Below are 26397 nucleotides of genomic sequence, written 5' to 3' on the forward strand. Positions count from 1 at the left end.
TAATTTTCAAGATTTATGTTTTATGTGGTGTTTAAAATATAAAAAGGTTTTATAAGAATAAAATATAATTTTAATAAAATGAAATGATCAAAAGACATTTAACTTTAACAATAATGTGTCAATATATTCATCGAAAGTACACTTACGATAATCAATCAATTACATATTGTATCCAAAATATAATTAATTTAAAGTTAATACATTACAGTTATCCCCACTACAAATTGAATTTGTTATGATAACTTATATGTATTCAACATTTAATGTATATATTATATAAGAAAATAAAGAAAAATGTCCATATAAGATTACCACTTTTATTGTGAATAACTCAGAGACCTGCAGAGGTACCATTTGCACGGCCCGGCCCGGATATTTTTTTCATAAATTTTTTGGTCCCGGCTCGGATTAAAAAAAAAATTTTTTTTAGGCCCGGCTCGGAATTTTTTAAAATTATATTCGACCTGGTATATACAATAAATTTACCTATTTAGTATTTTATCATATTTTTCGGCGAGTATTATCATTTAATAAGCAAGCATATTAGCTAATGTTGTTAAAGGGCTCGTTTTGAGCCGATTTTTAAAAACTGCTAACTCAATATTTTCGCCAGAAAAATATTGACTAAGCCTCGAAATTTCGATACTATATGTCTAGACCTTTGCTCTATCTATGAACAAAATTTTCAGGCTTGCGTTTTTCTAGATAAAATACTGTGTTAGCCGTTTTTAAAAATCGCCTCAAAACGAGCCATTTAACAACACTAGGATATTACATATTTTTTTTAAATTCTAAACAGATATTTAGTATATTACAAATTGATACTATAAAAAATTTGTGTAAATAATATTTTGAGAATATACTATATTAATTGTATTTATAAAAAAAATAAAACTGATATTTAATAAAAAATATAACATATATATTATATAATAATGTGTTTATTACCTATTATCCTTTTCGTATTTATTCCATGGCAGGAAAACTATAATTATATTATGTAATAGATACTATGAGTGTTAGCTAGTGTTAACTTTCGCCCAACATTATATTAATCATAACTATATATAATCATTATAACCATATCTAATTGACGAATATAATAATTCATGTAGTATAAATTTTTTAAATAAATTTTACCGCCCGGCCCGGGTATTTTTAAAAAAACCGGGCCGGGCCTGCAGACAGGTCTCTGGTATAACTAAAATCCGACTTCCAAATATAAAATAATATGTCTAACAAAATTTAAAAAAAAGCAAAAGGAATATCAAATTAAAAATAATAATTAATAAAAAAAATGTAGTATGTTCCCGATTTCTCTTTTCTTCTTTTTTATTTATCACCACATATATTTTCATATATGACAATGGGGGCTTCGAAACTCTTTTTTAAGAGTTGTATTTCCATTATATTCATGTCCAAATCTTCCGTCATTATTATAGGTATTTCCTTAGCTTGTACATGAGCATCCTTCAGTTGGTCGGTATGCTTGTTTTTTTACAATACCCTCAGACTAAAAATCAAACAAAATATGACTTTTCCATTGAACCACTGTTCCTTCATGTCATCCTGATGTCCTTTCATTTTCTACCAAAACCTTTTGCCTCTCTTCAACACGGGGCTCAACGTTCCTATCTTTATAAAAAACTTTGTTTCCAAATTGCGTTTGTTTCCACTGATCTGGTAGTTGTATTTGGAGTATTTCGGCAAGTAATTAAAACATTCTCTAAATTTAACTGGTCTAAGTCCCACATCTCCTTCCAGCATAGAAACGCGTCTTTATCATATGTATATAGCGCTCAGCAAAACCATTCGATTTTAGGCTATAAGCGGCCGATCTAATATCTTTTATGTTTTTAAAAAGAAACGTTTTGAATTCAGATCCAGTAAACTGAGTACCGTTATCTGAAACAATGTAATGAGGTAACCCAAATCTAGCAAAATAATTATGCAGATTATTTATTGTTGCCAAATTAATATTTGTTAAAATTGCAACTTCAACCCATATGATGAAGGCGTCTACGTAAATCAACCAATACATACCAGATTCGGGGCCTGTTAAATCAATGTGTATTCGTTCCCAAGGTCGGGTATGAATGTTCAATTGTATAACGGCATTTCTCTGGCTCCCGGTCTTCTTTCCTGGCAAATAAGCATTTAACGAAATTAACAACATCACAATCAAGATTTGCCAAAATAGTATCTGCATAATAATTTCATCCCCACTATTCAGAATGTCCTTCTTTAGATTATCAAGGATAATCATTATAAAATAATAATCCTTCTTCGAATAAAATATCTTACGAAAAATTATTTAGATTATCAATATACCAATGATATTTAATTATACACTTTCAGATTGATTTTATTGCTTGTTTTACTTACGACTTTACTGCGAATGAAAGATAAATCTTATATTAAATTAATTTTTAATTCTCTGATTTCATCTTCGAATTTTATAACCTTATTGGTTTTTGCTCCCACTACTCCCAAACGGAATAGAGCGGCACATTTGTTTTGATTACCAGGTCTATAAATTATCTCATAGTCGTTATTTAATAGCTTCGTCACCCACCATATTAAACGATTATTTGTTATTTTCAGGTGCGTACGCAGCGGGGGGGGCAGGGGGACAAATCCCCCCCCCCCCTCAAAGCTAAAAAATGCAGATGCCATTTATATTTTTCAAAGATATTATTGTTAATATTAATTTACATTTGTTAATATATTCCTATCTCATATATATTTAATTATATTTATTTATCACATTCATCTACTAATATCAATTAATCTCGATTTCAAGTTTTCCTTGGCGTAATTTACCTATTATTTTTAAACTTTAGTGGCGTATTATTTATCTAAATTTCTAGTCAAATAATAATTATCTCTGAAACTCCTTGTCCAACAGGGAGAAAGAAATTGCAAGTTTGTCCAACGAGATCGAGTCTCCACCAGTAACAGCTTTTATGGAGTTATGAGAGCCGATTATTCATACTGAAATATCACAATGGCTTGAAAGAAATATTTCCTCAGAAGCAAGAAAATTATTGGATTCAATACCTATTCCAAATTTTTTTTCTCATTAGAATGTATTATATAATTATACAACTATTTTATGTAATATTTTTCAAAAACATGACATTGACTTGATTAAGAAGATGGGAATAGCGGAGAGCATTTTATTAAAACTCAAGAAAATTAGAGCTAATGTTGATGAAGAACATATTTTATATGTTATTGTTGAGTCAAAAGCAGAGCTATACGTGTTTAATATTTGTCCCCCTCGACTTGTAGCAAGCAAGCTCATCGTCAACATTAATATAAGATCAGTAGAAGAGTATTATAAAACAAATGTCCCCTCTCTTAGATACATTTATAACCCAAATAAATGAATGTATTAATTCATCATGCAGCACTTACAAATCCGCATATATTTCTTCCACAAAAGCCTTTCAAACCTTTTTCAGATGGTGATAGAAAAAAAAATAAATATTTTTTAGATTTTTATCATGAAGATGTTAAAATATCTTCAGATGCCTTATTAGCTGAATAACTATAATTAAAAGATTAACTATGGTTGACACAGTCGCAAAAAATGCTATGGATGTGTTGCATTATTTCAAACACATTTTAGATTATATTCCCAATGTATTAAAATTGGCTCGGGGGCCGGGCCTGCAAGTCTCTGAAAAACATACCTATGAAATACAACTTCTGAAAGTAGATCGAATGATTGGATCCTTTGAATATTCATAGGCATTAAACGCCAAACAAGGATAGATAATTGAAAAATTAGCTCAAAACATACAAAATACAATTATTCCTAAGAAACTTTTTGTGTATTAATTAATTTATATTTTCAACATTTAAATTTTTTTAACTTTATATATTTTAAAGGCTCAAAACATTCAAATTTCAATTTTGGGTCATTTAAGTGATTCATATCGTGGTTACATTCACTTTATATTTTATAATTCACATTTATTTTATAGTTTTTCAATGCTGGTTTATATATATAATTTTTTTATAATTCACATTAATTTAAAATTGTGTATTAGAAAAGTTATTAGTCCTAATAAATTTATGCTTAGTATTTTTAATTAACAATAATATTTCTTAAAAAAATTTATTATCCCCCCCCCTCAAACCAAATTCCTGCGTACGCGCCTGGTTATTTTATTTAGGTCTCTTTTATAATGCTTCCATAATTATATTGATGTGACTTCTCGATAGCGAAGATGATCGTCGAAGTCTCTTGATCAATGGTTAAGTGATTATTTTCAGCCGCCAAAGTGTCCTCGATGCTTAAGCAATCGGTTAATCATGAACAGTAAGAAATCTGTGTGCAATAACAGCTCCTAGACCATCTTCGTAAGAGTCACAAAAAATCAGACAGGAATATCGACCTAATAAGAAATTATTGTATCCTCTTTTGATAATATATTTTTAACTTTATTAAATATTTTATTTTCTTGAACTTACCAAAACCCTAACTTTTTAAATATGGCGTATAATATTAAAAAATAATAAAATGAATATTTGATTGGATTAAGTGATGTTATCACTAATAAAAAAAATATGGTATATAGTAGCTTTAGCGCTCACAAACGCCCGAAAAAAATAAAAATTCTGTCCTCACCAACTGATATTTCGGCGCACAGGTATACAGAAAAAATAAAAATTCTGTCCTCACCAACTGATATTTCGGCGCACAGGTATACATGCATAATATTTATTAATAGATTTGTTTTTATAGGTTATGTTGATCAAAATAAAGTTTATAATTTATGTATTTAACACTAATTAAAAATGGTCATTAACATTATAATTTATTATATCAACTTATTTTAAAATAGAAACATCTTTATCGCCTAAGGACTTCATCATTACTGATTAATTGTGTTTTATATTCTTATCCTATCAATGATAAACCATTAAACATGATTTTTTTAAAATTAAATTTTAAACAATTTTATAATACCCTTGGCCTATGCCTTGTTTTTTTTTCCAGGATGGAGCTGTCCCTTCCTAACTTTTTGTTATAAAATATTATAATTTTCCATGATTGGTTTTTAATAATATATTTTTCCTTAAAATTATAAATAAAGCATAAAATATAAATGAAATGTTGTTTAATAATTAATTTTTGCCATATAATGTATTATTAGGTACTAAATTTTTAGAAAGGTAACTGATTTCACTTCGTAAAAATTGTAATAATATGTTTAAATTTTTTAAATAGTAAAACCGTTTAAAATTATATCAGTTTTACAAATTTTGGTAAGTTTCCTATAAGAAGTTTGATTTATTTATAAAAAATAATACTAAATCTATAACATTTGAAAGGCAAACCATTCCTTAATCCTAAGGCGTTATCATCATCAACGGGACATGCTCCAAGGACGTTCTGTCATGATAAGGTTAATTTAATAAGGACTAAGATTAACAAATACCCGTTATTTTGTTTAGTCCTCACTCTTCAACCTACTCTTATCTTGAAAAATAGCTATCTTATTATTTTGAAGAAGCCAAATTTAATATTTTAGATAAAACATTTAACCTCATAGAGAATTTTTACTGCTGATTGTATTTTTATTTTGTTTATATTATAATTTTAGTTTGTTTCCCTCACGACTTTTCGATGCTCCCCAATTATGATTAGGCTCAAGTTATTATTTTATGCTAGCTTAGTCGCCTTTTGATAAATAGTAGAGACCTGCAGGCGTATCATTTGCACGATCTGACCCGTATTTTTTTAAAAAATATTTATTTTTAATTTAACTAAATGGAGATTTAAAATATTTGGCCTTAGGCCTGGATGTTTTTTAAAAATTTTGAGCTAGGCCCGGCCTTGGTATATTTAAAAAAATTAATATATGCCTTAGCTTAGGGCTGGGCTTGCAGGTCTCTGATGAATGAAATTAATCTACCTATGTAACGATTATTCTCCATTATCTTAAATTTTTGTTAAAGAAAAAAAATATAAAAATGAATTCTCTTAATAATATTTTTGACAGCGGCGTTAGTTAAAAAATCGAATTTTCTAAGTAGTGTTGTTAAACGGCTCGAATGAGCCGATTTTTAAAAACGGCTAACTCAATATTGCCAGAAATGCTAATAAATATACAAACCTTTGTTCCATTTATGAGCAACATCTTCTCCGTACATAATACGTATACCATACTAGATGACGAAACTTTCTTACACAATATAGCCTATGCTTTTGAAAAAGTAGCAATAAATTGAAAAATGACATTATGTTATTAGTGTATCTATAAATAAAAATTCTTAACACCATATTTTTTATTTCGATTTTTGATAAAACTAAAACCACATATTATAAATAAATGGATATATATTTTTAAAAAAAGATATCATTATAGACATAAAATCATTTCTTTTATTACAGAAGCCATATATTGCACACCCACTTCTGCTAATTTCAATACATCTTCATGGTTCGCTTCAGCATCTTCAGCATCTCCCTCAATTATAACATTAGTTATAAGGCTTAGGCCACATACTTTTATATCACAGTGTCTGGCTACTGTAACTTCATGAGCTGTGCTCATTCCTTTAAATAATATAAACAATAGGAGTTAATATTCCATTATTATCCTAATATTAAAGTCAAAATTTGTTTACAATTTATAAATTAATTCTTTTATACAAGATTAAAATTATGTTTGAATTTCAACTCTTCTAATATTTAATTTTCCATTTAATTTCCAAATATACGATACAAATTATTTTTATAAGATTAATATTTTCTTTATATTTTTAAGATTTATGTTGTATACCTCACTAGTTTTGAAAATCAGAAAGAAAAGAAACAAGGAACGGAGATAATTTCATGTTCTAAAAAAATATAAAAATATTATTATTCTATAATGGCGATTGTATTCTGATAAATACTTTAAATCACACAGAGCATTATGATTGTTGATAGTGACTTGATGTATGATTAAGAGTTTTGTCTAACTAATAGAATCCTGAAAATTAAATTAATTTCCACCGAGTTCGAGTTGAAATGTTTATTAATTTTTATTTTCGAGACTGGTCCAAAATTTTTATAATTTTTTAAGCCCCTTATTTGCTAATTGTGAAAATTTTCAAAAAGTGAACCCCCGGAAGTTGGAAAGGCTAGGGAATATAGTAAGAATTTAATTTTTTATGGGGTATATTCAATTGTTCTAGGGCATTTCCAATCACATTGTTATAGAGAAAGATTAATCTATTTCTTATAAAGCAATAGCACTAGATAATTCTAAATTGTTCATCAGAACGGTATCCTAATTATAAAAAAATTTTAAATTAAAATTTTTTTTTCTTAGCCTTGGCTTTTTTTTATTTGGCGAACTATACCTTTAAGAAAGCCAGGGATTATTTATTAAATTCATCGATAAATATTTTTCATTTTTTTTAAATATTTGTCATTGAAGCTTTGGAGACTTTTCACTTATTTTTATCAAGTAATGTATTTGATTAATCCAATTTATTTCTTGTTCTTTTATCGATTTCTATTATTGGAGATTTATTCTGATTAAGCTTTTAACAATATCTATCTCTTGAAGAAAATGATTAAAGCATTTGTATTGGATAAATTAATTAGTTTGGTGCCATTTTTATTACCTGAAGGATAGTTGAATGTTTTTATATTAAGAAAGAAGTTAGAGTTTAATAATTCTTAATTCTGGCATTGAAGTTAAAATGACATGAAAATGATTATTAAGCGTTTATTATATAAATTAATATCCTCAAATTTTCAGTGGTAAAAACATGTGCTAAAACTACACTACGGCCAGATATTTTATTTTAACATTTATTATCATGCATCAATGCCATTAGAATTTACCAACGATGTTCTTTAATACTACGTATTGCAGTCAGAAAAAGAATAAACTTCTATAAAATATTCGGAAATGTGAGCTAACATTAAAAGAAATAATAAAATTCCTATAAACTTTACCGTGCGAAATCCAGAGTTAATTTTTTTAAATTACATTTAAACTTTAGTCTAGCCATCCCACTCTGAATATTGTCTTCTCTTATCATGAAAAACGACATTTTTTTTCTTTGCCCTATGAAGAAGAGACAATATATAAATGATAGTTAGATTATGGAATTTACAGCAATTTATCTGGATCGATTAATTAAATAAATTTATATATTATATTATAAACTTTCCATTTTTATGTCATTAAGGTGATTGGGAAAGGATAAAATAAATCACGAATGATGAATAAAAAATTATTGTATTAGAAGTTTTAACTATAGACCTCTCCAAAGATTTTAATAATAAATTAAAGCATAAATCAAAGCGCATGTACTCACCAACAGCGTCTCCCTTCATTAACTTGAGCATTCTGACCTCAGATTTAGTTTCATAGTTAGGACCACACACGCAACAATATACACCTTCGTGGTACAAGTGAGATAATTTTAGTTTATCAAAGGCATTTTTGCAGGATTTTCTTATATTCTTATCATATGCATTTGACATGCTAGGAAATCTTGTGCCATACCTAATACAAAATAAAATAAAATTAGCAATTAATCATTGCTTAATTTTATGAATACATTTTCATTAATCCCACTTAGAGAAAAAGATTATAGAAATATATTATATTTGTACCTTGAATCATTTTCACCAACTAATGCGTTGTTTCCAGCGATTCCCAAGAAATTTATGTGATCTTTTATAACCATTATATCTCCTACCTTATAATTCTCATTTATGCCGCCAGCTGCATTTGTCACGCACAATAACTTTACACCCAACATTTTCATAATTCTGACTGACATGGTTGTCTTTTCGATAAGATTAATTGTATGATTTAAAAATTTAAATAAATATTATCGTACCTTCCAAAGAGGCACTCCTTCATAAAAATGACACCGACCTTGAAAACATACAACATCTTTATCGCCTAATTTTCCAGCCACTATCATATTATGATGACCTTTGACTTAAATTTTACATTTAAAAAATTTATAATAAAATTGTGTTTTTTTTAGAAAAAATTCTAATTTACCTTTACTATAAGCCATCTCCGGAATATTTTCATATGGAATTTCGACCTTATTTTGTAAAACGTTTCCGATTTCATAAAGACCAGAACCACAAATTATACCGATAGTGGGATTTAAATTAGGTTTAAGTAAAGAATTTATATAGTCAGCCGCTTTCAATACCTTTTCGTATATATCGTCCTTTTCTCCCTGTGATTCAACATCATTTCTGACTTCAGGTGCAAATCTGTATAAAAATAAATAAAAATTTTCTAAATGACGTCCTCAAGAAACTGGGCACAATAAATATCAAGATCCATCTTTATAAAAAAATTGCTATTTTTAATTTTATACTGTAAATTGGAATTTGATCAAAATTTGATTTAATTTATATTGTAATAATTTTAAAAAAAATTAAAACACAAGATATACCCGATTATTTGTCCAACCATATATATATTTTTGTTAATTTTCAAAGATCAAAATTGAATGATAAGAAACTCAGTTTATGATTATATAAAAGAAAGAAATATAGAAATAAACAGGTAAAAAAAATAATTTATTTTTAAGTGTTTGTATCGAAAGTGATTAAATTATAAGTAAATAAAAGTGGTTAACTTTCAATCAATGGTAACATTATATTATCTAGCATCTGATAAAAATTAAACAAAACAAAAATATTGGAATTCATTTACATTTTAATCGACCAAAATTATATAACTATAAATATAATCATATTAAATTTTTTTAACAAAAAAACCGAATTTACAAATACATATAAGATTTAAATAAACGAAGATAAAAATTATATTAATTAATTGAAAAAAAAATTCGATGTTTACATGAAAGAAATATAATTTAAATATAAACATTATATGATAAAGGACTTAATTTAACGTCCTGTTAATTATCCAGATTATATTTCTTAGGATTATAGGTTTCCATTGCCAAAATGAATTTTTGTAGATTTTTTTATAAAAATTACTATAAATACTATTGTGTGCCAATTATTTCAAGGTTTAGATTGTGTTGTACAATATTGCAAGAATAAAGAAATTTCTCATTAATTTAAAAATGTATTATTTGAAATCCAGGATATGACATATGGTCATGAAGTTATAAATGTATAAAAATTTAAACAAATAACTATCATTGCTGTAAATATTTTAAAAAAGTTTTGATTTTACTCGTAATCAAAGCAATCAGTTATAGTATGATATTTATGATCTAGCAAAAAATCAGGATTTTTAAATTCAAAAATGACTCAAAGATAGTTTAAATTAACGATTTTTTATAAAAAAACAATTTATAATCGGGTTACAATTGATAAAAATTCTAAATATATACGCATTTGTTAGAATTTTCGGTGTTATAAGTTAATGATTAAAATCGAATTGTAAATAGAGAATATATGATATGAATAAAGGTAAAATTATGGAAGAGATTCTAGTAGTGGCATATTTAAGAAAGTGACAACAAAATAATTGCGGATATTTTTTAGTAGGGGTAAAACGAGAGAAAAAAAACCTAAAAAACAAGTTTATTTTTGTTTTTTATTTAAAAAATTATGGTATTTAAGTTAGTATTGTTAATGTGACGGGTAGCGCCAAACGTCCCATCTTGTTCGAAGGATTTAGCTGCTCTGACTTACGCTAGTAAAGTAGAAGAATAACCGCGTGTTGCTTGATATGATTTTTCTTTAAAAATGTCATCTTATACTTAAAGATTATAGATTTGATATTATCGTAAGTAATGTTATTTGTAAGATTAAAAAAAATATATAGATTTTAAAACAAAGAGCAAGTGCTTAAAAAATTATTTAAAGAAAAATATCCAATTAGAAAAATCGTGTGAAACATTTAATCTTTCTGTTATGTCCGCCTAAACTAAAATATGAAGAAAGATGAGTTGGGTATTTCTATTTTTTATCCATTTACCGGATCATTGGAGGCACCAAATTTGCAAATAGATGTATATCCTTTTCAGATGCGAAAGAAAAGCTGTTATTAATTATTAGTATTTGTTATTAGCAATATTAATTATAAATTGTATATAAAAATGCGTAGTTAAACTATAATGATAAAAAATAGGTTCATTTTTATGTTTGGTGGTCTCAGTATAGATGCTTTCAGCATAAAAAATTTAGTATTAAGTGGTTCCCAATAAATGTTATTATGCTTGAAAGAGATATACATGATTCAAAACGAGTAAAATATATTACAAAATGCTTAAATATATTAGCTATGTGCAATTTTTTATATAAATCATTAATAATAAAGCAATAAAAATAATGTTTACTAAAATTTATTGCAAAATAAATAATATTATGTAAGAGTTCGGAGATATTGCTCATAGATTACAGAAAGGTTTGGACCTCTATTTGCCAAATCTCGAGGCTTACATAACATATTTTGACTAAAATCTTAATCGGACCATTTTTAAAAACCGGACTCTTTTAACAACATTAGTTTAAGAATTTATTTAGGAAAAAAGGAAAATTATAGCCCTATAAGTTGAACATGGCTTTAAAGGATATTCTGATTAGACTAATGTTTAGCCCATGAGAAAAGGATGATTATATTAATGAATGGTGAGTAGAGATGGTCAAATCTTATATCCGGAAAGGGGATACATGAGTTTTCATCCTATTTTGGATGCATCAATTAATAGAAATTATCAGATATTTTAAATAATTAACTTTTTATTATATTTAGTTTAGATAATCATATATAGTATATTGCCAAAAATAAAAAGCCCAAAGATTTCTACCTTATATTTCAAATTAAAATTATATTTTCATTAAAATAATCATCCTTATATAAAACTCATGATTTTCTTAAAATAAGATTATAATTATATATTTTAAACAATGTTATTAATTAATGCAAGTCTAAAACAATTATTTCATACCCTTTAATTTTTTGAATTCCAATATTTTTATTCATTGTGCTCATTTTAAAGTTTCTTTTTAATTTTAATTTTAAATGATATTTGAATAAAAATTGCAACTACAGGATATTATTTATATTTATACGAAGTTATGACACATCATGACGTTCGTTTACCTTGTGTTTTTATTTCTAATATTTAGAGTTGAAAAAATAAATGTATATGCACAGCATTTCAAAATTTCATACAAAAGTACAAAGTATGATAATGTAGTAAACATTAATAAGTTTTAAAAAGGGTTAAGGGGTATGATAAATAATTTCTTATTACAATTTCAAAAAAAATCTAATTTTTTTTGTATGTATAAAACTTTATTTTAATCTGTCGCATACTTTCTTATTTCTATCTTGCTTTCATAATTTATTATGCCCAGAAGCACCTTAACCCCATAAAATATATTCAGAAACGCCTTCATATATGAATATTAATGATATGAAAGAACAATAAAAAAAATTATGAAATATCTTATTCGTTCATAGGTGAGCAAAAAAAATTGAATCTAAAATGTTATTTCATAATTACAAAATATTATTATTAAAAAATGTATTTCGTTACACTAAGTTACATTAATTTTAATTTAAAAAAATTTAAAGACCAGAGTGGATAGCGGTTATGAATTGAAAAACTGGATGTTTCCTTATTTTTTTTATAAAAGGTTCCTAAAAATTTTTTAATTTCATATAAAGGTAAAATATTTTTCAAACTAATTTAAAATGCAAACTGAATTAAAAACATAGAGTGATATTTTCTTTTAAAATTAACATTCGTATCAATAAAAAAAAATCAATTTGCTACTCTTTCTGTTGACAATGATATTCTATAAATTAAAGATGAAAATATTTTAATTAATTTCAAATAAAGAACCTAGATATTTAATAAAATTAAAACCCTCAAATATAAACTTAAGAATATGCAAGATAGGAGAAGCTGTAATAAAAGCCTAGAGACATGCAATGCCCAGTTCGTTGCTCGGTCCGAAATTTTTTTTTGATTGAATTCTGATATTTAATAGAAGTGATAATTTATAAAGTATAGTTTTATTTTTTTCTAAATTTAATCACTCCCCAAGATTTTAAATAGTTGTTTATTTTGGTGTTCAACAACAAATGTTATGGTTTAGGCCTTGTATTTAAAAATATTTTTAAACCCAGGAGAACCTTAATAAAATATGAAACAGGGAGGGGGCCGCGTCGGGCATTAATTAAATTCCCACCACACCGGACCTGAAAATTTGCCATTTGCAGACCTCTCAAGCAAGCACAATACAGATACACAAGTTAAAAGTTCCCAAAAGAAATATTCTTTTATTAAATTGATAGGAATAAAGAATTCAAATTGGTGTTAGTATTAATAAATTGTTGACTAGTATATTTTAAAAGGGAACTAAAAAATTAATTCAATGCCTAATTTTACGTTCATATTTTAAAGTGTTTTAAACAAAAGAAGTTTCTCTATAAATACCTCTATGAAGAAACTTATATTCATATTTTAATAATAGAAAAATCTTACATTGAAATTGATTACTTTATGATTGTTTTTGATTTTGAAAACGAAAACATAGGAATGACAATAATGAATTAAAATTCTTAGCATCTTTTTTAAAATTAAAATTATTTATATAACACTTTTTAATCAAGTTTAATTTAATATTAAAATAAATTCCAATCAAAGAAAAAGACCTGACTAGATCATGATCCTGATCGATCATGATTTCAAAGACTGAATAGAGAACCGTTAACACACCGGACTTCACTAGATTTCGCATTATTTTGGGTAGGAAAAAAAATTGAAAGTTTAAATTGATAGGGTCATAAATAAAATTTATCAAATTTTTATTAAAATATCTTATCTTTTTATATTTATTTAAAAAAAAACTTCAAAAATAGTAAAAATAAAAACATAGACTTAGAAAAAATAATATTCGCAATAATTTACATATATGGGGTTATAAATCAATTTTTAATATATTCATTAATGATTATTTTCTTTCGAGGATGATTCAATAACCGAACTTGAGTTAGAGAATTAGGCATAATTTTTTGTTTTAATTGATAAAAATATATTCAAAAAGAAATTAAATATAAGAGTCAATTATTTTATATACCGGTTTCCGAGTAGAATAAGCCATAATTTTATTTGAAATTTCACTTGCATTTTTTTACTGAAGAAAGAAATATCTTTCAATTCGTTTAAAAGAGGCTTAATTTTTTTTGCTTAGAGGTTTTAAAAATTCATAAGTTTGAAAGAAAAATATACAGTTATCTATAAAGCAATTCGAATGACAATAAAGTTATTAATTCTTTATCCTCTTTGATTTGACTGTTAATAGAGGTTTCACATTTACCTATGATGGAAATGAGGAAACACGCGAAATTCCAAATAAAAGATTTAAATACTTCCTAAGAATTTTAGTCTATCCACCAAGTCTCAGACTATTCTCTGATAATAGATTGATCGGTTCTAAAATGTTAGTGACCTGCGTTGTTTTTAGGCTTCTACTTATTAGTAGATTTAATGAAGTATGACGTTGGTGTCAACCTTGCCTATGTAAACAATTAAGTCCATGCTTCTCCTTAGTGGTGACCAATGTGTTGCGATCTATACAATTATGTGGTTGATGGGATTATGACAGTAAATCTGAAAATATTTTCTCATATTGTGAGGTCTAAAAGAATTCTCTAAAGTCTTGTAAAGTTTTAAAAATAAATAGCCAATAAGAGAATAATCTCACTCTCCAGGCGCGTACGTAGGAATTTGGTCTGGGGGGGGGATAATAAAATTTTTTAAGAAATATTATAGTTATTTAAAAATATTAAGCATAAATTTATTAGGACTAATAACTTTTCTAATACAGTAAATTAATGTGAATTACAAAAAAATTATATATATAAATAGGCATTGAAAAACTATAAAATAAATGTGAATTATAAAATATAAAGTGGATATAACCACGATATGAATCACTTAAATGACCCAAAATTGAAATTTGAATTTTTTGAGCCTTTAAAATTTATATATAAAGTATTAAAAATTTAAATGTTGGAAATATAAATTAATACACAAAAAGTTTCTTAAGAATAATTGTATTTTGTATGTTTTGAGCTAATTTTTCAATTATCTATCCTTGCTTGGCGTTAAATGCCTATGAATATTCAAAAGATCTAAATCATTCAATCTACTTTCAGAAGTTGTATTTCATAGGTATGTTTTTCAGAGACTTGCAGGCCCGGCCCCCGAGCCAAGCCGTATTTTAATTTTTTTAAACATACCCGGGTTGGGCCGAAATTTTTTTTAAAAGACACCCGGGCAAGGCCTAAATATTTTTTTAAAAAAATATCCGGCCGAGCTGTATATATTTTAAAACCAAATATTTGAAATCGCCATTATTAGCTATAAAAATCAAAAATAAATATAATTTATTTTAAAAAAATTTGGGCCTGCAAATGGTACCTTTGCAGGGCTCTGTTATTCTTCTTAAAAAAGAGAATATCATTAGTTTAATAATGGGAAGAGTTGCTAATATATATAACCATTTTAATACAGTGGGAATATAATCTAAAGTGTGTTTGAAATAATGCAAAACATCCATAGCATTTTTGGGACTGTATCAACCATAGTTAATCTTTTAATCATAGTTATTCAGCTAATAAGGCATTATAAGATACTTTAACATCTTCATGATAAAAATCTAACAAATATTTTTTTTTATCACCATCTGAAAAAAGTTGGAAAGGCTTTTATAAAAGTAATATCTGCAGATTGTAAGTGCTGCATGATGAATTAAAAACCATTCATTTATTTGGGTTATAAATGTATCTAAGAGAGGGGACATTTGTTTTATAATACTCTTCTACTGATCTTATATTAATGTTGACGATGAGTTTGCTTGCTACAAGTCGAGGGGGACAAATATTAAACACGTATAGCTCTGCTTTTGACTCAACAATAAAATATAAAATATGTTCTTCATCAACATTAGCTCTAATTTCCTAGAGTTCTAATAAAATGCTCTCCGCTATTCTCATCTTCTTAATCAAGTCAATGTCATGTTTTTTAAAAGTATTGCATAAAATAGTTGTATAATTAAATAATACATTCTAATGCGGAAAAAAATTTGGAATAAGTATTGAATCCAATAATTTTATTGCTTCTGAGGAAATATTACTTTCAAGCCATTGTGATATTTCAGTAATAGCATTAATAATAGGTTCTTCTAACTCCATAAAAGCTGTTATGCTTAATGGCGGAGACTCGATCTCGTTGGACAATCTTGCAATTTCTTTCTCCCTGTTGGACAAGGAATTTCAGAGATAATTATTATTTGACTAGAAATTTAGATAAATAATACGCCACCAAAATTTGAAAATAATAGGTAAATTACGCCAAGTAAAACTTGAAATAGAAATTAATTGATTAAATAACTTAGTATATGAATGTGATAAATAAATATAATTAAATATATATATGAGATAGGAATAAATATTAACAAATATAAATTAATATTAACAATAATATTTTTGAAAAATATAATCCGGCATCTGCATTTTTTGTTGTCCCCCTGCCTTCCCCCAGCGCTGCGTACTCGCCTGCACTCTCGCTTAAAACTTTATTCACAGTTAACGCTAATTCGCGGCAAGTTAGCAAAAATTAATGTATAATTATTAATTTATATTATATTTTGTGTATATCTCCGCTAATTCGTTCTAACTAATAAAATATTTATAAAACCTAACTATATTAATTAGTTTATAAACTAACTAAATTTGTAAATTAGCTGTAACTTAAATTTTTAGTATAATGCTTTATGAAATTAATTAGAATATAATTACAGGGAGGGATTCGAACAAAAACCGGCAATGTTTTAATAAGTGGTACGCTGCATGAAGCACAGATATGTACTTATTATTAAAAAATTTGTCCAAATGATTTATTAGAAGGCTTACACCAACGCAAATGAATTTCAGAGAGCATTTCTTTATATCAAATATAAACTTATAAAATATTTTTTTTTATTTATTTTATAACGTAGTATTATCAGATGTTTTAAAATTAGATTTTGGTAAATATCTAGAAAAACTGAGCATATTGGTATGGTAAACAACAAAATTTTTATGTAAACGGTTCAAAGTTGACAAAGATCTTTTGCTAAATGGACTTAATGGATGGACTAAACAATCTATGTCCCATTAATTCTAAATGATTACACATTGTATGAACTTCTATTGCAGATCAACAAAGTGTGAAAGAAGCTTTTACCTGTTTATAACCTCCCTTTTTTTATAGCCGACTCTAGGAAAAATAAAAGAATACCGAATATTTCTTAAAATTACAATATTTGAAACTGACTAGTTTAATATAAAAAAGAAAAAGCTCATACTGTGTCTGACCAATCTTATTTCTAAATAATTTTGTTCAAACAGAATAAAAAGTAAAAATGATTTTTTTTCAAGTTCATCAAACTGGGTAACATTTAGGGATTAAATGAGAAGAGCAATTTATTACAGAGTCTACAAGAATTATAATAAAAAGAAAAAATGATTCTTTCAAGTTCATCAAACTGGGTAACATTTAGGGGTTAAATGAGAAGAGCTATTTATCACAGCGTCTACAAGGAAGGAATAAAAAGAAAAAATGATTATTTCAAGTTCATCAAATTGGGTAACATTTATGGGTTAAATGAGAAGAGCTATTTATCACAGCGTCTACATAGGAGGGCAGAAGTCATTTGCCTTAATTTAAGGTGGTAGTGGGTGAAAGGGGGGGGGGGTAGATATTCAAAAATTAAGGGATAGTGTTGTTAAACTGCTCGATTTGGGTAGATTTAAAAAAAACAGCCCGATTACGATTATAACTCAAAATAATATTATCAAAGCCTTCCGATTTGGTAAATAGAGGTCAAACCTTTCTTTCATCTATGGATCAAATCTCCAGGCCTACATATATTATTTTGGCGAAAATCTTAATCGGGCCGTTTTTAAAAATCTCCATATTCGGGCTGTTTAAAAACACTAAGGTAGGATATAGTAAAAATTAAAATTATTTTTAGATTAATGTCAAAAATAACTTATAAACGGATTCTAATTTATTAATTTAGATTTTAATGGTTAATCAAATTTTAAATCATTCATTCATAGGTATTATTTTAGTAAATTCTTGATTTATACGTTATCGGTGGCTAATTTTTAAATTATGGTTAGTAAAAACTATTGAATTATCATTAACTAAAATATATTTAATAATCTCTATATATATATATTTAAAATAACTTTAAATTTACATAATCATATATAAAACTATATCACCTGATAATCTATGTATAAGGTAATTTGCCAATATTCATAATGTAACATATAAATTGAATAATATAATAAATTTAATGAACAAAAAATATAAACTATACTATTCACATTAAATATGCAAATTTTCTATAAATAGTTTTTTAAATATTAAAAAAAAATTTAAAACTTTACTCGAAATCTAAACTTATACACTAAAAAAAATCCTAAACACCAACTAAGAGAAAAAACAGAAACAACTTAAATAAACTCTCGAAACTAAAAAAACTGTCAACAAATATGCAGAATTACTAAACTCAGAAATACTAAAGAATTCCTTTATTCGTAATTTTTTAAAATACAAAAATCATTAATTTTACACATATAAGAAAAATCTATTTTTTTTTAAACACAAAAAAAAATAATAATCAATATATAATATATATTATTACATCTAATTTAATTTCCAATCAACCTTATTTTAATCGGTTGATTGGCATTTCCCGTAAAAAATATAAAATGTTCGCGTATTTACAAATACGACATGCCACCCCTTTATGGGATCATGGCATATCGTTAAAAATAAAACAAAAACGGGACAAAAAAAAAAATATCTACAAAAAAAAAACTTACAACATTATTTAAAGAATATTCTTCTCAAATAGACATGGGATTCATCCAGAAATCCTCAGCTCTCGACGGTTGCGAATTATCAGTTGATATTGTATTAGTCACTAATCTCTGCAAAAAATCTCCTTCATTTGTACCTCGAATCCCATTCACGAATCGACCCCGAACATCCACATTACTAATATCCACGGCCTGTCTCTCCATCTCCCTATCCAACCCTGAGGTAGTTGCGTCAGTTGGTGGTCTTCCCTCTGAAACATGATGTCCCCGCTTCCGTCCTGGATACACACGATTCTCAGATATTGCTTGCAAAGGTACGCGAGTCTCCCTAGATGGCCGGGAACACTGATGCCTCAAGTGTCCCACCTCCTGACAATTGAAGCACCTTCGTCGTCGCACTTCTGGAATTGGTGCCTGGTTCTCGTTAGAGGATCCCGTCGTTAGAGTCAGTCCATTGTTTTTCTTTATCAGGGTTACTTGCAAGTAGCAATCACCCATGTCGATTATCCTTGATAGAGTTTCCATGTGGAAGGCTAATTTTCTAATATAAATTCCCTTTCAATATAAAGAATGTGTTTATACCCAACCTCCGAAAACCTTATCAATTAAAGTTTTTTTTTTAAAATTATTATTCTCTTTAATTCAAACTTTACAAAATAAAGAAATTAAATTAATTTTTTTAATTTACACCTTTTAACTTATTATTTTCTTTAATTCAAATTTCACAAAATAAAGGTTTTAAATTAATTTTTTAATTTAAACTTTCCAAACGAAAAAAAAAATATAAAATAAAATATTAATTTACCCCTTTCAACATAAATAATATCGATGTATTCATAACAATTTTCGAAGGAAAAACAAACAACTGTACCAATTAAAGTTTATAATTACAACATCTATAATTATAACCTCAACCAGGCATCTACACCCCTCACCCCTCTACATTCCTTTTTAATTTTAATTCCTCTTTTACAAATGCCGCACGTGCTAACCCAACAAAAAAAAATAATTAATTAATTATATCTCTTTCTATTTTTTTTTAAAAAAAATATTTTCCCAGTACCAATACCAATGTTCAACAACCATGATTTATCCTATAAGGTTATGAACAAAAATGTATTCACAAAATGAATTACAACTTTTCTATTCCTTTTATTTTTTTACACTTTTATTCATTTACAATACATATATTACCACAATTTCAATCTTTTTCCTTGTTTATTACCGACAGCCGGAACATTAAACCAGTTTAAATTAACATTACATATACATACATATACTTCAATTTCCCGTAATATTACCGAGATAACCTTCTTATTCAATTTCACTTTTTTACATAACATATCAATAAATTCTAATACCATCATATAATAATACATAAACTTAAACAAAAAGGTTACCGACCGTTCACGTACATTTTACTCCTTCATGCTTTAACTTTGCATAAATATATATATTTACCACTTTAAGATGAGCCCCTCTCCTATTTGATCCTTTAACTTCCCATTCCCACATACAATATGTTCCCCAAACCTTCATTTACACATTAAATATTTGCTCGGAAACGAGTCTAATCCTTCGGGATGCACCTTCATTTTATTTATACATATATTTTCATATTTATATTATCATACGAGGTACCTCAGATTTACTTCCGCGGTCGTATATGATCATTGTGGCGCATCACTGTGCCGCCCATTTCTAATTGAATCAAATTTAACTTTGAACCTTTGTTTACCCCAACAATGCCCCTGGCCCATTTCTTGCCCTTCCCGTCAAACAAACGAGTCCATACTTTTTCTCCAACTTCAAACCTAATCTTTCGGTCCTCCAAAACTCCCTTCTCATGACTCTCTGCCCTTAGAAAATCTAGGGGAACCCTAGTCCTCCGACCCAAAAACAATTCCGCAGGTGTCACTCCTTCCTTATTCCTAGAATTGAGGTAATACAACTGGGCCAAATACACCCCATTCCCCTGATTGCCGGCCTTTCTTATCCAATTCTTAACAATTGCTACCATCCTCTCAGCCTGACCATTTGAGCTGGGATGATATGGCGGGGTCAAAATGTGTCGAATCCTAGACTCTTTACAAAACTGCTTGAAATTTTCGCTAACAAAGGCAGGTCCTCCATCAGATACAATGGTATCCGGCAATCCAAACCTGGCCATTAATGCCCTCAATTTCCTTACCACAATTTTCGTGGTATATCCATGTACCTCCTCGTACTCTATCCATTTCGAATACGAATCCACTACTAAAAAATACGACCTTTTGTCTAAATCGAAAAAATCAACATGTAAGCGCTCCCACGGTTTTCTCGACCTAGGCCATATCTGACCCACCTCCTTTCGTGGCATCGCCGCACACGAATTACACGGTTCACATGTCCTTGTGATATTTTCAATATCTCTTCCCATACCCGGCCACCAAACATATTCACGGGCCCACGATTTCATCTTCCCTTGACCTTGATGTCCAGCATGTAACAAATTTAAAATTTTACCCCTTAATTTGAACGGAATTACTGCACGATTACCCCTCATTAAACAATCATCTATCACAGACAATTCCTCCTTAACCTTTTTAAAAACTTTACAATCCTCCTCCCAAGTCTTTTTCCCCATTACACATAACTTTATCCTAGTCATTTCTCTATCTCTCAATGTACTCAACTTAAGATCCTCCCAATTGGTAGGACCCCCTTTGAGCATATGCGAAAGCGAACAAACCAGGGCTTTTTCACTGTTTCGAACCTTATCCTTGTTCCCTTCATCATTTTCTTCACTTAATCCTAATCGGGACAAACTATCAGGCAAACAATTCTCTTTACCGCATCGATATCGGATCTCTACATTAAAGCTGCCCACCAACAACAACCAACGTTGTAACCGGGGAGACATCATTAACTCCCGATTGTTTTTCCGAAATAAGTGAATTAACGGTTTGTGATCAGTAAAAATTACAAATTTTTTACCAATCAAATATTCACGACATTTCGTCAACCCGAAAATCACAGCCAAGGCCTCCTGTTCAATCACAGAATACCTGGTTTCCACCTCACGAAAAACACGCGAGAAAAACAATACGGGTCTCTCCAATCCCTCTATTACCTGTAATAACGCACCACCAACTCCTTTATTTGAGGCATCCACCGCCAAAACAATTTCCAAGTCATTATCAAAACACACCAAAATTGGCTCTTTTCCAATTTTTTCCTTTAAAATTTCAAAAGCAATCTGCTGTACATCTTTCCACTCATAATGAATTCCTTTTTTCAATAAATCATATAACGGCGCCGCCACCTTTGCAAAATCTTCCACGAACCTATGGTAATAATTGACCATACCCAAAAAAGACTGCAACTCAGCCTTAGTGTCAGGCCGTTTCATGTTCGATATATTCTTCAAATTTTTATCCAAAGGTTTCACTTCAATTCCATTAATCCGATGACCCAAATATTCAACCTCCATTACCCCCAGAACACTTTTCTCCTTACTAGCTCTCAAGCCTTTATCACGAATTCTCCTAAACACTTCCTCCAAACGTTGATTATGCTGCTCCGGCGTCACTCCAGTAATTAACACATCATCCATATAGTAAAATACTCCTTCCAATCCTTGGAAAACTGACGCCATGGTCCGTTGAAAAATGGGAGCAGATACACTCAACCCGAATGGTAATCTACAAAACGCAAACAACCCCTTTGGAGTCGTTATCGTCAATAATTTACGGATCTCCTTTCTCAAAGGTAACTGCAAATACGCCGACGAAAAATCCACCTTGGAAAAATATTTCGCACCCTTCAACTGAGCCAAAATCTCTTCAATCCTAGGCAATGGATATTTAACCTCCACCACCCATCGATTTACCGTGACCCTGAAATCCGCACAAAGTCTTAATTTACCATTTGCCTTTTTAACTGGCACTAACGGGGTTGCCCATTCACTATACCCCACAGGAATAATAATGCCGTCCTTCACCCATCTATCTAATTCCTCATCGATCTCCTTCCTCCATTCGAAAGGAACTCGCCGACAAGCCAAAAAGATCGGTGAAAAACCCTCCCTAAGTTGAACATCAACTTGATAATCATTTAAACAACCTAGTTTTTCATCAAAAATAATTCCATACTGCCTCACTAGAATAGGAATAGCTTGATTAACCTTATTCCAATCCTCTTTTCCCCCGGCCACAATTTGCTTCTCATTTCCCTCATTATTATGATTCAACTTACTCGATTCCTCCATTATCTCCTCCGAAATTTCACAAATTTTATTATCCGTATTATCCAAATTTTCACTCTCTCCAACATCCATTATTACATTATCACTAGTATCAAAAATATTCCAATAATTATTGGGAGGACCAAGCTTGGTAATCCAATCCCACCCCATAACAGTCTCAACATTTTCCTTTACTACCCATAAATCAAGGAAAAATATAGTATCATTAAGATTAACCCCCAATTTGGCCTTTCCCAACACAGCGACTTCCGACCCATCAAATTGCCTGACACACATAGCCTCTTTTTCCAGTTTACCCCCAGGCCAATACTTATAAAAATTCTCCTGCGACATTAGGGAAATACTAGCCCCGGTGTCAAATAACATCTCTATATTCCTATGGTCAATTTTCAAACTAACCCTCGGACACAAACATGGTCCATCTAATCTCTCCGTCATTAAAATATCATATGTTTTAATCGGAGAATCAGCGTTTATTTTATCTAAAATAATAAATTCATTGGCATTCTCATTGCCTCTTAAATTCAACTCGGAATTTAAATTTTTATTACTGACAATTACATTTCTTTTAACAAGATTCGTGGGACATCTTTCCCAAATAAAATTCTTAACATCCTTTCTAAAAGAATAACGAACAATATTCCTCGGATATTGTTCCCACCTAAATCGACTAACTTCCCTCTCAGAGAAATTACGAGAATGATTTCTTATTTTAATTCTATCATTTCCCTCATTTCGACTAATAATATATGTTTTATTATACAAATTTTTCCGAACTCTCGGAGCCCCAACTCCTATATGATTCACCTTGCAATCATATAGTCAACACGAATTTCGTGATACTTCCATGCAGTCCACAGCTACATGTCCCGGCCTTTTACACTTAAAACATAATCGGACCCCATTTAAACTAACCATTTTTACATTGGCATTTCCTATATCAGATCTCTTTAACGGAAATCCATCTTTAAACCTTTGCTCTGGGACTACGCAGGTATCCCTTTTATGTCCTCGCCATCCGCAACGATGGCAAATGATCATTTCAACAAATCTTTTATTTTCCTCGTAATCATTAAATTTCTTATTCATATTTCTATCACTCACCTGGCTCTTAACCGGACCTTTGCTCTCCTTCATCAACGCATTGATGGCTTCTTTCATTTCTTTCATTTCCAGGAGGATCCTATCTGACCTCTCCCCAACATTTCCAGCCTTGATTTCCTCTAAAACATCTTTTAGATTACTTTCCAAGTCTGCTATTTTCTTCCCATAAATATCCGATATTAAATTAAAATACGTTTCCTCCATTTCCTTTTTATAAACATCTGACACCGCAGTGTCCTTCTTCCAATTGCAATACATGCCTGCCAGTACCGCAGTACCCCTTTTTACCAACAATTTCAATATAATAATCAATAAATACATCATTAATAATATTCCCACAGTAATCAACTGTTTACCTAAATCCAATTCATTAAAGTTCTTATACATAACTTTATAACCCAAATCCTTATAAAAGAGAACCTTATCCCCAAAACTATACTCCCCACTAGGCCTAAAAAAATAAACCATTTGCTCATAAATTTTTTTTAATTAATACTAATAATCAATTACAAAAATTTAAATATTTGTAGAAAATATTAATACAGCACCTAAAATAAAAACTTCTCTATTAGAATCGTATAATGGTAGTACAAATGCGCAGTCAAAAATTCTTAAAAAAAATTATATAATTAAAAATTTTTTGTTTTACCTTCTAAACCGAATAACTCCTAGGAAACTATCAGCGTCACAAGACACCACTAAAAAAAAATTTAAAACTTTACTCGAAATCTAAACTTATACACTAAAAAAAATCCTAAACACCAACTAAGAGAAAAAACAGAAACAACTTAAATAAACTCTCGAAACTAAAAAAACTGTCAACAAATATGCAGAATTACTAAACTCAGAAATACTAAAGAATTCCTTTATTCGTAATTTTTTAAAATACAAAAATCATTAATTTTACACATATAAGAAAAATCTATTTTTTTTTAAACACAAAAAAAAATAATAATCAATATATAATATATATTATTACATCTAATTTAATTTCCAATCAACCTTATTTTAATCGGTTGATTGGCATTTCCCGTAAAAAATATAAAATGTTCGCGTATTTACAAATACGACAAATATCACAACAGATACCATAAATTAAAATGAGATAAGCTATAATATTAGTCATTATTCACCTTTTTTCCATGATTAGACATATATCCGTTCTCATAGCTGCCTAGATTAACGCCTTCGTGAGAGAGGAAATTGGAAAGTAACTTCTCTGATTTTTACCTCACCCCCCTCCCCTCCTTAAACTCATTTTTTTTTATTCTCTACAACGGTAGAATAAAATATGTTTATTTATATTTTACTATCCAAAATTTTAAATTGCTTTTTTAGATACATGCTCTGGTTCATTTATATTTTATATTAAATTTGTTTAAATAGTGATGTATATATTGTAGTCGTCGAAATATGAAATTTAATTTTTTCTAAAACTGAAAAATTTTGAGATAGTTTTCTATAAGAATATAAAAAAAATTTTGGCTTTTTGAAACAATCAATATAATATAACATATGATATTTCTCTATATAATTTTACTGGTTGGTTTATAAATCTCTCCATGTTCACTCCTATTGTTGGGTCACATACAATAGTTTATACAATTTGCTTGGCAAGGCATATAAATTTTTTGAACAACATATTTATGTTGACCTTCTCATTATCACAAATACCTTATGTCTTGTATCTAGTGTTGTCAAACGGCTCGTTTTGAGCCGATTTTAAAAAACGTCTAAATCAAAATTTTAGCCAGAAAAATATTGCCTAAGCTTCGAGATTTCGCTATTAAGTGTTTAGACTTTCGAGCCACATATGATCAAAATCTTCAGATTAGCGCAAAGTTTATCTGGGTAAAATATTGAGTTAGCCATTTTTAAAAGTCGGATCAAATTGAGCCGTTTAACAACACTACTTGTATTTTATATCTATACTTTTATCTGCATCTAAAATACATTTTTTAATAAAGATGTATATTTATCTATTTTTTTTTATAAAGATCTGTTAAAACTCTTGAAATAAACTATATAATAATATTATACTTAGAAAAAATTAATTTTAAAAAAGTTGAGAATTGGTCGGATTGAGGTGGAAAAATAAATTCAGAAAAATTGAAATTTTAAAAAAATATGAGGGATAACCTAAAAGGTCTTTATTCTATTGTATATAAAACCTATACCCCG

General features: G+C 28.5%; 1 protein-coding gene across 2 annotated transcripts; it reads right to left on the bottom strand.

Moving 5' to 3' along the window:
- Positions 1-6285: 6285 nt before the first annotated feature.
- LOC135926251 (purine nucleoside phosphorylase 1-like) lies at positions 6286-11972 on the bottom strand. Of its 2 annotated transcripts, none has more exons than XM_065462054.1 (6): positions 11923-11972; positions 9036-9259; positions 8866-8969; positions 8636-8811; positions 8335-8525; positions 6286-6574 (listed from the first exon to the last, which is right to left on the bottom strand). In XM_065462054.1, the coding sequence occupies exons 1-6, from the start codon at positions 11964-11966 to the stop codon at positions 6378-6380; spliced, it is 936 nt and encodes a 311-aa protein (XP_065318126.1). In that variant the 5' UTR covers positions 11967-11972; the 3' UTR covers positions 6286-6377. The 2 variants fall into 2 exon arrangements, with proteins under 2 accessions (XP_065318126.1, XP_065318127.1); XM_065462055.1 differs by lacking the exon at positions 11923-11972 and adding an exon at positions 9445-9688.
- Between the last annotated feature and the right edge of the window lie 14425 nt (positions 11973-26397).

Source organism: Gordionus sp. m RMFG-2023, chromosome 3, assembly GCF_954871325.1.
Source record: "Gordionus sp. m RMFG-2023 chromosome 3, tfGorSpeb1-WG-v2, whole genome shotgun sequence".
In the NCBI taxonomy this organism is placed as follows: Eukaryota; Metazoa; Nematomorpha; class Gordioida; order Chordodea; family Parachordodidae; genus Gordionus; species Gordionus sp. m RMFG-2023.

What these genes read in the sequence shown, in the direction of transcription:
- LOC135926251 (XM_065462054.1), bottom strand. Translation starts at nt 11,966, where the DNA reads ATGAGCACAATGAATAAAAATATTGGAATTCAAAAAATTAAAGG. An exon ending in AAGGAGTGCCTCTTTGGAAG is followed by an intron (nt 8,812 to 8,865) that starts GTACGATAATAT and finishes CTTATCGAAAAG; the next exon opens with ACAACCATGTCAGTCAGAAT. An exon ending in AATGAAGGGAGACGCTGTTG is followed by an intron (nt 6,575 to 8,334) that starts GTGAGTACATGC and finishes TATTATTTAAAG; the next exon opens with GAATGAGCACAGCTCATGAA.